Genomic DNA, 15,338 nt, shown 5'->3' with positions numbered 1-15,338 from the left:
TTGTCCGACATTTATTCGGCGGACGTTGCCCGACATTTGTCCAATAGTGGTCACTGGGTATCAATATCCTGCATTCGTCGCGTTATTTTTTGTTCTAAAGTTCGGATATTGGCCTTGTGATGGTCGGCGGTACAATAATATTACGCACAAGTGGTCATCCAACGTTTGTAACTTGGTGATCGTCCGACATTTTGACCCGAGTAAAACACTCGAAATGATCACAAGGGCATGTCTTTGAGGGTTTGCTAGAACATTTTATGCTGCGTTGGTCGCTCGAAATGTTGCCTAGACTAGCTATGGCCATGACGGTTCGCTGGACATTTTGTCCTGCGGTGAAGAGTGGTCGGTCGAAATGTTGCCTTTTTATAGTTTGTCCATGAGAGTTCGCTGGACATTTTGTCATGCAGTGGTTACTCGAAATGTTCCCTGGACTATTTCCACGACGATGTGCTCAATATTTTGTCCTACAGTGGTCACTCGAAATGTTGCATAGACTATGTCCATAAGAGTTCGCTGGACATTTTGTCCTGCAGTGGGCGCTCAAAATGTTGCATAGACTATGTCCATGAGGGTTCGCTGGACATTTTGTCCTGCAGTAGTTCCCCGACATAAGTCATGAAGTGAGTCCACGAGAGATCGCCCACCATTGTGGGTCGTTCGACGTCTTATTTGATTAGGATAGTGATTATAAGTGTAGGTGTACTTCAAATATTATCTGTATTAATATACATAAAAGTCAACCTCAAATTATTTCCACCCAAAGGTTTGTTTATTGAGTGACAAAAATAGTTCATAAGGATATATATATATATGTATCTCGATTAATGTAGTAGATGTACATGTTGTAATCGTGGATAAATCAATTAATTGATATATTAATCACAAGCTCGAGGCGATCGACGTGACGTGTCTGGTATACAGCACATACATACTATTACCTATGTTTTAGTATCAGAACATTTTATTGTTCAGTTCATAGATACAAAAGGAATATTGGGCAATAGGTAAAGCCTGTGAACGCCCTTTCCTTGTAAACGTACTATTTCACTGACGGAGGGCAGTTATTATACATGCAGATGGTAAATTTATTTACATCGTTTACATACAGAGGGAAAACTTGGTTAAATATATTACATACAGAAGGGAAAACTTGGTTAAATATTTTACATACAGAGGTAACACTTGGTTAATTCTATGACAAATAGAGGGAAAACATGGTTAAATCTATGACAAATAGAGGTAACACTTGGTTAAATCTATGACATACAGAGGGAAAACTTACTTCATTTATTACATACAGAGGTAACACTTGGTTATATCTATGACATACAGAGTGTAAACTTATTTATATCTATTAAAAACAGGGGGGGGGGNAGTTAGACCTAGTACATACAGAGGGCAATCTTAGCTACATGTAAATCCTCCTGTCCGTGCTTTACACTATCACCCTTAAGATATAAAGATATACAACAGTGGACAATTATCCGTTATATCAGGTCGTAAGTTGTGTAAATGGCTAGCCTGATGCGTTTCTCAAACTGATAGCAATGTTAATTGTAATACAGATTTTGAAAAACGTCTGTACGGAGGATTTGAAGAAGACCCATATTGTAAGAGAATAAGTATTTATTAAATATACTAGCATCAGTTTTGCCGATGTCATTTGCCTGATTTAGTGTATGACTTCCGCCATGCCAATTAATGCAGGACAGTACCCAACCATCAAACGGTGGAAGTCAAATTAATTGATCAACTAATTACTTCCGGTAGTGTCGATTTCACAAGCAGCTGCACAGAATTAAGTTGAAACTCGATCTAATTTCAATTACTTTTAAAGCAGAAATACATCAAAATGTTTTCCTTTGCGTCGAGCTATTTTCGAAATAGTTACAATCCAACTGCGTAAAATACGTTGGATATCTTCCCCCAAGTGAGACGATCCTTAAAACGAGGTTCTTTCCTTATCTTGGAAAGCTGATAATTGCGACAGAGGGCGCTACGGATACGAGATAAGATGGGGACTAATAGTTTATTAACTTGTAAACGTACAACAGGTTAATATCAGCGACTTGGGAATCTTTTACTGGGATTTGTCAGACAGATTAGTATTATTAGGTGGAAAGTGACCCCCAAGATAAACGTCAACATATGTTGATACTGGTGTGTGATTTACACAAATATGCTCCGCGCTGTTGTAGTATGCATACTCATCAACAGCAACATCACATGGTGTCAATGGGAACTTAGGAATTAAAACTGGTGTGATTATGGAACCAGGTTCTTATAAACATAAGGCATCTAACTCGAGATTATCTACTATGTCTTAACTAGCGAAGTTAATTTTGAAAGAATATGTGCTGCTACCCATTTATGCAGCTGTACTGACTGTTGGATTGCTGTTATCTATCCGCGCCGTTCGTTGTACATTGTGGATTGGACAGCCGAGTTACAGTCACAATTCTTATCCTCCTAGGTTTCATTGAAATGGATCATATGTTGTTGGTTTTTTTAAATAATTATTTTTATTCGAAACATTAAACACGATAACCACTAATTCACTAATTACCATGCATGCCCTGTATGGCCACAACAGCGCGCGTGTGAATGATAGGTGTAACAGGTGACGGCGAGTTATTCTCCTTTGTATGTCCAACATACGGTCTGACCATACTACCAAACTAGACATCCTGATTCAGTGTTTCACGGTTACAGAGACCATACACACTGGACATCTGACATACATATTTAACATTTGACCACACATGCTAGACATCTGACCATACACATTTTACATCTGACCCTACACGTTAGCCATCTGACCATACACACTAGACATCTGACCATACACATTATACATCTTAAAATACATGTTAGCCATCTGACCATACATATTAAAAATTAACCATACACACTATACATCTGACCAAACACATGATACCACTGACCATACACGTAAGCCATCTTTCCATACACGTTAGACATCTGACCATACACACTGGACATCTGACCAAACACACTGGACATCTGACCATACACATTACGCATCATACACGATATATATCCTATCCTACACGCCAGACATCCAACGATACAAAATAGACACAATACCATATTCACTAGACACCATACATCCTAAACCCCTTACCATATAATACGCCAGACATTCTACGAGTGGTCGCTCAAACCCTACCATAGCTAGTTATAATTCAACCATAGATTGCTCATTTTTTTTGTTAGTGTGTTTGGATATTTTTTGAACACGGGTACATGGAGAGATACCGCAGAAACAGATTTCAAGAGTAGAAAGAGAGAAAACATTTGTAGCAAAAAAATCTAAATTCAACAGGTGGATCCACGTTAGTCGCCTCTTACGATAGCTTGCAGTGGGAACGTGCAGAGCACAGGACGTTCAAAGTTCAAATTCTTGCCATAGAACGTTAGAATACCTACACTATGTTTTTTGTTTTATTTCATTTTTCAAAAGTTTGAATGTATTCAACCAGACATACAGTACATATATACTCTAACATACAGACACGGCATTGGTTTCTCAGTCATCATCAAATATCCTACAATATAATAAGTTAGAAATGTTAGTCAATCCAAAAATGCAGAAAACGTGTTTTACTTCTGTAGTATATCCACATTTAAAGTTTAAAATTAAATAAAGCATTTCTCTTCAAAACTATTAACATTAAAGATGCCTCTGCCGGCCGCAAGTGCAAAGACATCGCAGATCAAATATAATTTTTAAACTTAAAGTGTTTGAATTTTAAAAAGAATCAGAGAATGTTTAAAAAATCATTTAAAAAAACATCCTATATGAAATTCATAAAACAAAAAACATTAAAGTGTTTCTTTTACATTGTTGATTTCATATAATTAAATACATAACTAATAGCGGACACACTGGACCCAACTTGTTTAAATATTATTATCAATAATTTCAAAAAAATCAAGAAAAGGAAAATTCATAGAAAATATCGTATTTTGATAAAAGGAGGGGGAAGAGGGGCGTGGCTCTGTTAGTTTATTATTGATATGTCGGAGACGTGTAACAAGGAAATCTCAGACATTAAATGTCTGTGTGGCTAAATGATAGAAAGCTGCACACTTCTAGTTCCTGATTTCTAGGTGATTCCGTCTATTGTTTAACTGTCAGGGATAAAACAAATTGTATATTTAACCGATCGAACAAAAAACACTTAAGTTCTTAATGTGCAACTTTTCTTGTACAGTTGTCGGTTTTTTCTTTTGAATGTCATCGAAGTGACGGAAGTATGATATTTTGATAAAATAAATGACAAAATGTCAATTCAGAAGGATTCAAGACAAAAACGAAAATCTTTTTTTTTCTTTCTAAAACTATCTTTCTCACAAATTTTGAAGGAAAACAATTGTGACAAAAATGAGGAACTCGTTCCTATAATTAATTAATCGATTGATTTTGATTGTTTGTATTAGTAATGTTATAACAACATAGCGTGTTTGTTAAAGATCAGGCAACCATCTGCTGTTCAATCACTTCAATGGGAGGGTAACGTAAACACTCCGACAATTACATTCTATGAAAACACTTGTTGTGCGCACGTGGAGAAGGATATCCAAACTGCTCGGTCAAAGTGAAAGTAAGGTTGTTTCTTTAGCTGACAGCGTGGAGGTGGCTGTGGAGTATATAGCGCCCGACCCATCTGTCCCTTACCATTCCTTCCTACTCTCACCTGACGAATCACTTACCTGTCACTAATTACAAAGCATTCATTCCAATCAAGTACGGAACTCCTACGGCTGCCCAGTGCCCTGCTAGACTGACCACCACATGGTCGGAGCCATGACCAGCTAAGGTGTGTATAATGCACGTCGAGTACATGTTTTGTTTCTCACTTTATCGACAACGGTGATCTTAATCTTGTCTTAATCTTGTCGTAATCCGGTGGGCGTGTTGAAGTTATGACTTATAGTGGTGCCTCACAGACTGACCGCAACTGACCAGCATTTGTCAGATTTAATCTTGAGTAACGTGTAATAAGTCTGTTGACTACTCAACTCGTTTGACATTTTCACCTCTAGATATACGCGGTCTGTTTTTATTTATTAAAGCGATAATTTTTTTTGATTTCTTCTCTCAGTAGATCTTTCACTTTTAAAATTAATTTATAACCATATTTCCAATTAAAAGAAATATTATTAATTTTTGGTCATTGATTGAGACAATACAATCTGAAAATGATATACATGTAGTAATAAAAGCATGCAAGTTAAAAGTGAATAGGTCACTTGAATAGAAACCGTAGGTACTCTACATTTTTTTAATATTCCATCATTGATTGAATTGAGGGGGGAGGGTAATAATAAATATTCGTTTGTTCGTGTCTGCCGGTATTGTATACACAGCTAGGCGCTGGTTTACCGTTCTGTGACGTTACACTAGTATGGGCTGATCTAGTGTTTGTATGTAGGTTGTACTCTCAACCCCATTCTCCAGTCAATATGTTTCATCTACCACGCTAATCTTAAACAGCCGACAATCATTGACAAAATAGTCGTAATCAATCGGATCTTGTGCTACTAGTGTAGTACGTGACGTCACTAGGACGGCCTCTCCACTGTTGACTGACGGAAGTAAGCATGCGCGAAGATGAGTGACTGGGTGAAATACCTCCCTCCCGCCCAATCAAAAAGCTAGTTATTCGAAGACTTGACAAGTGGATTGTAAATAGCTATGATAGGGATCGACGGATAGGCTAGGCAGACACTGTGTGCTTCAACCTGCTAAGGGAAGGCAATGTTTTTTGTTACGTTAAATTCGCTCAAAGTCACAACCAAAATATTTTGAAATCGAAATCATCAGTATGAAAATTATTTATAAGTGGAAGTGACATGTGAGCATGCGGCATATGTGGCTGTTACTTTTGTGTGAGAGGCGACTATAAAACAGGAACCAACAGTATACCTTTATCAGATGCAAAAAAATAATAGTCAACGAAATGTTGGACAGAGTAAATCGGTATACCGGCTGTGAGCCGTATCGGCGTGCAACATGTTATTCTCCAGACCAATGGAAGTGTTGACTGGATACACTAGCCTACAACGTGCTCTCATCGGTGTCATTACTAAGTGGTGTTGGGGATTTTTTCACCATGTAGCCAATTCCCAAAGCATTAATGATTAAGACAGGAATTAAGTTGTATTTATTTATTGGTGAAAGGCAGCCCGTGTGGGATTACTGTGGGTTTGTCCTCTGCCCCACAGATAGACATGTGAGCCATGTGGATGTATTCCTTCACCTCTCTCCAAATGGACGCGCGTGACGAATGTTCGGATTGTGAACCCGTAAGTAGCCAAATTATAGACGGGGCTCTCAGATTTACTACAGCTATGCTGGTATTTCTATTGACCCAAGGGATCTGATGGTTTTTAGGAACCAATCACCACCCTTCAAAAATATGTAATGTTCTTTAGGGTCCTTTTTCATGCAGCTTAACGGGTTTTTTCTGTAGGAACCGGTTCACTTTCCATCAGAATACATCTTCTGTCCCAAAATTCTTTACGAGTCTAAATCTGTGTTGAGCCTTACACTATTTGTTCTGTCGTACGTTCGTTAGGGGCCTATCACTGCCCTGCAGGTGTATATTATGAGCTGTAGGGGCCTTATGTTCTTTGAGTACCTTTTATGTTCCGTAGGGTTCTACAATTATCCGTCTGAAACAGATATATATTGACATACTTATGTGTACTTATTGATTCTGATTCATAACAATATTTAAATCACTGTATGATAATGAGAATTCCAAAAATACTTTCCTGCATACGTACCCGAATTCGGTATTACACCTGTGCGGATCAACATATATAAACTGGCGAGAACACCTGATATTTGGCCTCGGACAGGTGTGGGTTCTGCCGTACCAAGCATATACAAAGAAAAATTCATATAAATAAAAAGAAAACATTAAGCCGTTAAAATTTCAGCATAAAGCATATTAGCTGTGGAGCGTCGACCGGGCGTGACAGGTGTTAGTAAGGAATCCCTTTAATAACCCTACCTGGTACGATGGCCGTGTATTAACTAGTGTTAACGTGTAAATATATTGTAATGGAAAAGGTCCACAGCGGTATGTTCGACACGTGTTTGCCGTAATGCGATCGAGCAGGTGTCCCAATATCATCTGAATATCATTTCTTGGGGAATACATTACAGACGTTAGCGAGAATGGCCGATGTTTATAATATACATATGACCAAATCTACTAAGTGACTCCGGCTTATCTACAAACACATAGATAGCCATTGGAAACCTGTCATCTATGTGCATTTAAATAATCGAGTGCTGAAAAATTAAGGTACACGTTAATTTTAAAATTTTCTCATCGAGAATAAATAGGCCCCCATAATTTATGTATAAAAATAGAGCTGAGAAACGACGTTTAACGTAAAGCCAGCAGTACACGGCGAGTCAGAGACATTTGTAAATTGTCGGAAACAATACCTATACATGTAGGTATACATCGTACCCATCATAAACACGAAGATATCTCTAACATGCCGGCTCGGGGCAGGTACCTTTTGGTTAAACATGTCTGGTCATTGTAAGTGGCTATCTTACTGATCTGCCTCTAGGACGGCACTGTTTCATCTTAGGACGAAACATAAAACATGACGTCTAATCATTGATAATCTATCCAGCTGTCACTGTAACCCCCGGGCCTGCCCTTGCCTCACCTACAGCACCACACACACGCGCTCCTACAACTATATTCATAATATCAATTGTCACCCATAGTCCGCGTCTAATCGGTATGTAATAGTTTCACCGACTTCTTCGAACTACTAGTATCTCGTCACATTCATTATTCCAGTTTGCTTCCAGTTTCATTAATTTCATTGTCAATGCCATTTATTGGCATAAGAGTCGTTATGATAAAATATTAAATTCGAACATTCGAAATCTCTTTAAACACCGCTTAAAAATCGAGACACTTCAAATTCATTTGTTTAAAGTATATATGCTTTTTATCGAATACGCAAACAAACAGGTATCAAAGAGATGGGTTATTATATCAAGGTTTTAACAGTCTCACAGTAAAACATCTAACCTAGACTAAATGTGAAACCTGCAAAAATAACACTTATACAACTAGAAATTCAGTTAGAAATAAAATATGTCCATTTAGCTATCAGAATAATGTTGTCTCTCAAGCTAGGTTTTGTCATGTATTTAATTACCAAGAGATTCATGTGTCCAATGACAATATTTCTGGTTCATGTGTCTAATGACAATATTGCTGGTTCATGTGTCTAATGACAATATTTCTGGTCCATGTGTCTAATGACACCATTGCTCGTTCATGTGTCCAATGACAATATTTCTGGTTCATGTGTCCAAAAATGACAATATTTCTGGTTCATGTGTCTAATGACAATATTTCTGGTTCATGTGACCAAAAATGACAATATTGCTGGTTCATGTGTCTAATGACAATATTTCTGGTCCATGTTTCCAATGTCTGAATGTTTCAAGTTTATCAGTTTTTTGGTTGATGACGGCTCTGAAGAATACTGTATAATGGTATGATTTATTTTCATGTATCCATTCAGTGGTCATCTAGAATAGGATCTAAAGATCTATTATTATGGGATTATTTGTTTTACGTAATGTTCTCTATATAATGTCCCTTATACACCGTTACACTGTAACGTCCCTTCAGGTCTGTGTAGTAGACTCTGCATGTAGAGTGTGTTCTTGATGCTAGTCAAAGTTATAGCTTCAGCTAAATAGTTAACATGTTAAGTTAGTTACTCCACTTTGGTTGTGAGTTGTGTCTTTCTCTTTGTAATTATTTTGTTCATTACTCGCGCCCTCCTGTACCTGCCCCACACGTGCTGTGCCAATATCGTGGGTGAGCACGTACAGATTTACTCTCTCCCCAATTCTCATGCAATCTACAATAACCGTACATTCTCCAAAGCTGGCACTATTAACAGGAAGCCTGCTGGATGGATTAAAGAGCACGTTAGATGGGGCAATGACAGAACCAGACACGAGTTAGTGGAGAGTGGTGTACTCGGGGGTAGGCACTCAATACAAATGCCTTCAGCGTTGGACAGTTTATCTGTGTAAACGGCCCACGATGGTCTCACTCTCTCTCGCCCTCCCTGACGGCCTATTAACGTGATAGTGCTAAACCATTTTGTTCACTGATATATTTTATCAGTGCAAGTTAAACTTACTAAACAATGTCGATAACAACAAGACGATATCCACAGAGTCAACAAACTCCATTTTAATGCGACACATCGACAGCAAAGGTATTCCGGCCAGCCTTCTCGCTGTGTATTTCAGTACTCGACCCTAGGTAATCGGATGGAATTTAATCTGTAATGTTTAAGTATTTGCTGACAATTAGTTTGTAGGCTATTTCTATTGTTATCTGGGAAAGTTTGAAGAGTTACAACAAAAATATTCAAAATTCATAACATTTTCAAAATGTACATTAATAGTGTATACTGGATAGGAGTAATTCTACTTTGATAGTAAGGCTATTCTATTTAAAACTTTCTGTTAAGGATTAGTAAGCGTTATTCCGTATTTGTAAGACCACAAGCCATATTTATATATTTTTTTAAGATATTCACATTTTCCTTCTCGGAAATCAATTTATGAAATTTAATGACTCGCTGTGGAATATCTGCCACAGTTCTTCACGGATTTTCCCTGGCAATCCCCTAGTTCAACCTCTTTGGAATTTCGTTGACAATTCTAAAATCTTTCTTGTCATTTCTGTTATTCTCAGCTGTCTCTGACTATGAGGAGAACAGTTCCCTATTGCTTAGGACTCTAAGGCCAGACATCGGGACAATACCAATACCAGGACATTGTGTGCACGGTCCCCCAGCGTTCCCTATCTCCCCTAGGTACTGTCTATACCCAATACCCCTACATTCCGTTCCACTACCAAACCTGACAGACAAAGATCTCGCGAGGATCCGTGATCCACACACATTTAGCTTTAAACGGTGCTGTGAGATAGTGTCAAACCCACCTTTAACCTTTTCTGGATTTCAATGAAATTCGTATTGGGGGTTAATTGTTTTAGATATCCGTATTATCTATGTACCAAGATATTCTGTTCTTCATGTATACGTACAATGTACTGTAGACCTGCGTGGACCTGACCCTAACACGTGTTTGGTTCATAGATTCCCAAGGAGGTGGCCAAAAAATTAAAACTACATGACAGAAGTTTGATTTATCTGTATGGACGGCCATAACTTAATCATAAGTACATTTGCAGTGATACTATAAGGGATGGACCCAGAAGCCGGATATTAATTATGGAAGGATGACTGTACCTAGTATCTAATTGATTTATTTCGTAAGACTGCCACCTGCCCGTACTTCCTAATCAAATCGTCCACATTAAAGACGCCTTACGTTTATTTTACAGTTTGCTTCCGTGAAATTATCCTTTCATTAGTAAAATCCTACATACTACCAAGGCAACACTTTGGATTCGAGAATATGTGATACCGGAACTCAGGGGTTACCCTCTAAGCCAGTGGGCGTGTATCATAGATCGATCAGACTGTTGCAGGTTTTTTTCGTGTTTAAACCCGATGATTATGACCCAAACTATTGTAATTAGCTCGACTAACCGATTACTCAGCCGTGCGCGTATCCCTGCTATAACTAGTAATACACCATTACTCACCGTCTGTACTACGTTGTCGTGGGTGGTGAGGGCATAGTCAGAGGTTTTTGCAAGTATTTAATAATTCTTTAGGGATTTATTTTGATTCCGATATGACTGTGATAATTATGATAGTACGTTTTAAACTTCTATTCCAAACAACGCTCCAAAATGTAGATGTAACACTCCCCATTTTGTGTTCTCAAAAGTAGCCTAGCCAGTGTAAGTTCGGTGGTACCCGGTTCGCCGTTCCCATAGTGCTAGCTGTCGGGAACCACGGACGGTCGCCCTATCGGACCATCTAGTCGTCGGGAATTTTATCTCTCGTTCTGATTTCTGTTTCGGTGGAGTCCCTCATTAGCAAAGCATATGTGGCTCGCGGTATTGTGGCATGCTGTTGTAGGCAGTGTAGTTTGTCGGCGGAAAAAAATCACGAATGTACGAGCTTTCAAACGGTTACTGTTCATACTTTTAAAACTACTTCTTTCATATATCTAGATTATAAATTCTGCTTGAGGCGCAGATTCTGATTGTAAATTCTGCTTAAGACGAGTTTTCGAATTCGTTACACATATATTATACGATTCTGGATATAAAATGAAATAGCTTCTGATGTTTGTTAGCATTGCAAATTAAGATTAGTAGCAGTACTTCAGACATGACTGGTAATGTTGTGTAACTTTCGATATTTACTGAGTTCCCGAAGGAGACGTGATAATGACGCAGGAGAAGGGGTCACTTGATTCGTTAACCCCGAGTCATATGTTTCGTACAACAACTAGCAAAAGGGTTCATTTGGCTCGCTGACCCCGAGTGAGGCTGTAGGTGTTTGTGTATCTATATCGGGCGCTGGTCCCGCACACGCGTGTGCCAGACACTACCATATGGCTGCGAGGTTTTATTTTTTGTTGCCATTTTCAGTAATATGATTTAATAAACTTTTTATGAGATTTCATCAAGCGTCATACAGAAAGGAGCGCCAACATAAATCAAAGCACTCTACTGACCGAGAGTTTGGGACATCCGACCAGCAGCTATTGGCTCATTGCTTCGGGGAGGGGGTAATCAACGTACGATTTGTCGTCTATTACCCAGTAAACGAATAATTCTAAAACAAAAGAGTTTTTATTGGCACGATCATAGGAACCGAGGCGGATCGTGACGTCATAAATCACATATAACAATATGCATAAAGCATGTTACAGCTATCAATGCGCAGAATATTGAAACACATTCCATTAATTAGCGAATATATACAGAGCAGTCAACGATTAGTCTCTCAGAGCTATCGGGACACCTCACCGCTACGTCAGGCAACATTCGTGACTCCTCAACCTCGTACATTTGTTAAGTTAAGGTAATATATATTCTCCGCGCTTTAATTAATAGACGTTTCATTTCGATCAACACGAGTTCTTTAAAACCTGTTATCAGATCGTCGAAGAGACTGCTACACTTTTAATTCAGAATCGTTTAAGCAATATTTACCCTCCCGAACCCCACGCCCGGCCGTCCCTCGCTTGTCTTGAGTTTCCGACTTAGCGTGTTAATACGCCATCACCAGTCCCCTGAACGCGTGGAGGTACACGATTAGAGCCGGTTTAAAATGCCGCGTGTCTAGGTGATGGTTTTGTGGTTTTTGATGTTAACCCCTTACAGAGAGCCTAGGCAATGCTCCTGTTGTCACCACTGGGCTTTAACCGAGAACAATTATACCCTCGTCTCCAATCCACTGCCCCCAGGGCCGTACCTACCGGTGTGCTAACTCTGTCATTTCTTTGTGTATTTACAGGTATTATCATCATGATTGGCGGAGTAAGGACACTTCTGTTGCTAGCTCTCAGTGTTGCAGTAACCGTACAACAGCCCGCGGATCAACAAAATAATCTCTTTGACAACAAGTTCCTCGACAACGTTGACTCTCAACAAAAGAAGGAAATACTTGAAGCGTTTGAATCGAGTCTATTGAATTTGTTCAGCCTTAATGCTCGTCCCAGACCAAAAAAGGATATTAAAATACCTCAGTATATGATTGACTTGTACAAGACTCACACAAGGGATCCCGATGTTCTGTCGCCCAACTTTAACATTCGAGGGAAAGGTGTTGGCACGGCCAATACCGTGAGGAGTTTTTATCATAAAGGTATGTATCCAGACGGTGACGCGGCTTAGACAACATCTTACCGCTCGTATTACTAAACATGTACTTTAAACGTAAATTATATCACGAGAATTAAAAATATGAATTCAAGAACTCACAATAAAAGTTCAAATGTTGAAGTAATCTGATATAGAAGTGAAATGAAAGAGTTTCTGTCGATGTTTTGAAATAACACAGAAAGAACAGGATCGGACATTATTTTGTAAATATACGCTGCTATTTTTTTTCAAATTTGGTGGTTTTCAAAAGGTTTCATGTAATTGAATCGTCTTTGTGATTAAAAGAAAGAGTGCAAAGTGCAATTGTCACATTGCAGAAGTAGATTTATTTCAGTTTTAAAGTACACTGTAGTTGTTATATATGTAATACGTGTTTGACCGGTGTTTGTTTTGTGTGTTACAGATGCCGAAGAACATCCGGTGCAGATGACGGGTTGTGGGAAGGAGAACTGTGTACGAGTGTGGTTCAATGTTTCAAACATTCCCGTGGAGGAAGTGTTGACTGCCGCGGAGTTCCGCGTGTTTTTTGACAAGGATCATAGTGCTGTTGAAAATAGTATAAAGAAGGGGCGCCTACGAGTGGAGGTTCTTCAAGTGATGAGACCAATTAAAAAAGGTCAGGATTCCATAACGAGACTGTTGGATGTGAAACATGTGAGTAGTCGTAAGAACGCTTCTTGGGCGTCTTTTGATGTACAGCCTGCTGTGTTAAAATGGAAAAATTCGCCGGACTCGAACCATGGATTGGAGGTCAGGATTTTACCTTATAACAACCATCCGTCTAAACAGCCGATACAACATGTACGTTTACGGCGAGCTACTACCAATTCTGAGGACGAATGGCATTTACAAAGACCTCTTTTAGTTACTTATACTGATGACAATCGCGGTAAATCGCGGACAAAAAGAAGTAGTAGTAGGAAGTCTAAACGGAGGAGACCACGCAACCGGAAGAGGAGGCGACATAAGAAATACTGTAGGAGGAAACCGTTGTATGTAGACTTTACAGCTGTAGGTTGGACAGACTGGATTTTTGCGCCTCCAGGCTATCAGGCATATTATTGTCAAGGCGAATGTGAGTTTCCGTTTTCGGAGCACATGAACGCTACAAATCATGCAATAGTGCAGGACTTGGTGAACTCGATAGACTCCAAGTCCGTCCCTAAACCGTGCTGTGTACCTACAGAACTGAGTCCTATTTCACTTCTCTATGTGGACGAGTATGAAAAAGTGATACTGAAGAGCTACCAGGATATGGTAGTAGAGGGGTGCGGATGTCGGTGACACCTGCTCCGGAACTCAAGAGCGAAAATGTGTATATGTGACAAATCTTATTTATTGAAATGAAAGTACTGTAAGAAAGAATGTGATTATTGGTTGTGATGTTATTAGTATACATGTTTGAGCTGACAGAGCGCGTGTGTGAATGTTAGGGCGAGATAGCCAATTGTACGAACTCACGTGTTCTCAAATGTTACCCTGTATCAATCCATCCATTTTCCATCGACCAACGTTTTCTGAGAAGATGCTTTTATGAAAAGTCGCTATGTGTTGTTATAGCGACTATATATACAAATGACATATCTGTGACAGAAATGTGAATTTATCTTGACGTTATCATTTGCTGACGTCATATCGATACTAAATCTAGTCGTTCCAGTCTACAAGTGTTTTGTAATCATTAGAAATTTAGAAAAAAGTTCAACTACAATATATAGACTACCTCGCTAATGTCATGACTTCATCGTAACCCGATTATATTAGTAATGAAGGATGCGTTATCACGTTACTATCGCGTGTATTGAATGAAATAGACAACGCTGTGTATGATATTTTTGTAACGTAATAGCCCCCCCCCCCCCCCCCCCCCCCGGAACTGTACCATAGGGTTGGGAAATCGTCTTCCATTCTTGTTCTCATTTTATGTCTAACGTAGTAATACGTTACAAATTACAGTAAAATGCAAGACAGATCACTGTTACACATGTACTTTAAAAGAAGTCCATGGAGACTTTCGAAGGTCTAATTCACTATCCGTCGTGTTAAAGAATACGCAATGGCTGCCAATCTTCCAGTTAAACGTAGACTTCAGATAGCAATGTTTCCGTACGGGTCCGTGTCGCCTGGCGAACAATGTCCCTCCACAGATCGCCGTCTGATAAACGTAGCATCCCTTGTAAGGGATTAACATAATCCGAGCGATAACCCTTGGATAATCTCCACACATCTTTTTGCCAAACATCATCCCCATCTTAACTTGTGATTAGAACCACTGGAACAGAGGCAGACGTTGGGGTGAGAGCGAGCGTGAAAGTTTGAAAGCTACGCCTTTTTTAAAGTAATATATATTTACTCGTGTCTTTGTCCTGGTGACGTGACTTAGATACGAAACTACGGGAATTTGGATGGACTGATCACGAGAAAGGGTATGATGTTAAGAATGTATATATATTTATCCGATGACAGATGTTATTAATGTATTTCAGA

The 15,338-nt window shown here is 39.0% G+C and overlaps 1 protein-coding gene across 3 annotated transcripts; it reads left to right on the top strand.

The window, feature by feature from the left end:
* Positions 1-4,661: 4,661 nt before the first annotated feature.
* Positions 4,662-14,705, top strand: LOC110459184 (bone morphogenetic protein 2-like). Of its 3 annotated transcripts, none has more exons than XM_021511326.1 (3): positions 4,662-4,844; positions 12,484-12,834; positions 13,255-14,705. In XM_021511326.1, the coding sequence occupies exons 2-3, from the start codon at positions 12,495-12,497 to the stop codon at positions 14,133-14,135; spliced, it is 1,221 nt and encodes a 406-aa protein (XP_021367001.1). In that variant the 5' UTR covers positions 4,662-4,844; positions 12,484-12,494; the 3' UTR covers positions 14,136-14,705. The 3 variants fall into 3 exon arrangements, with proteins under 3 accessions (XP_021367001.1, XP_021367000.1, XP_021367002.1); XM_021511325.1 differs by lacking the exon at positions 4,662-4,844 and adding an exon at positions 5,733-6,333; XM_021511327.1 differs by lacking the exon at positions 4,662-4,844 and adding an exon at positions 11,896-12,048.
* The last annotated feature ends 633 nt before the right edge of the window (positions 14,706-15,338 follow it).

The sequence above is a fragment of the Mizuhopecten yessoensis genome, unplaced genomic scaffold (genome assembly GCF_002113885.1).
Source record: "Mizuhopecten yessoensis strain PY_sf001 unplaced genomic scaffold, ASM211388v2 scaffold9985, whole genome shotgun sequence".
In the NCBI taxonomy this organism is placed as follows: domain Eukaryota; kingdom Metazoa; phylum Mollusca; class Bivalvia; order Pectinida; family Pectinidae; genus Mizuhopecten; species Mizuhopecten yessoensis.
Note: the sequence above shows the minus strand (reverse complement) of the source record. Positions and strands in the feature narration are given on the sequence as shown.

Bases quoted from the DNA above. Each gene is read 5' to 3' on its own strand.
- LOC110459184 (XM_021511326.1), top strand. From the start codon at position 12,495: ATGATTGGCGGAGTAAGGACACTTCTGTTGCTAGCTCTCAGTGTTGCA. The intron at 12,835-13,254 runs GTATGTATCCAG...TGTGTGTTACAG, and splicing joins GAGGAGTTTTTATCATAAAG to ATGCCGAAGAACATCCGGTG.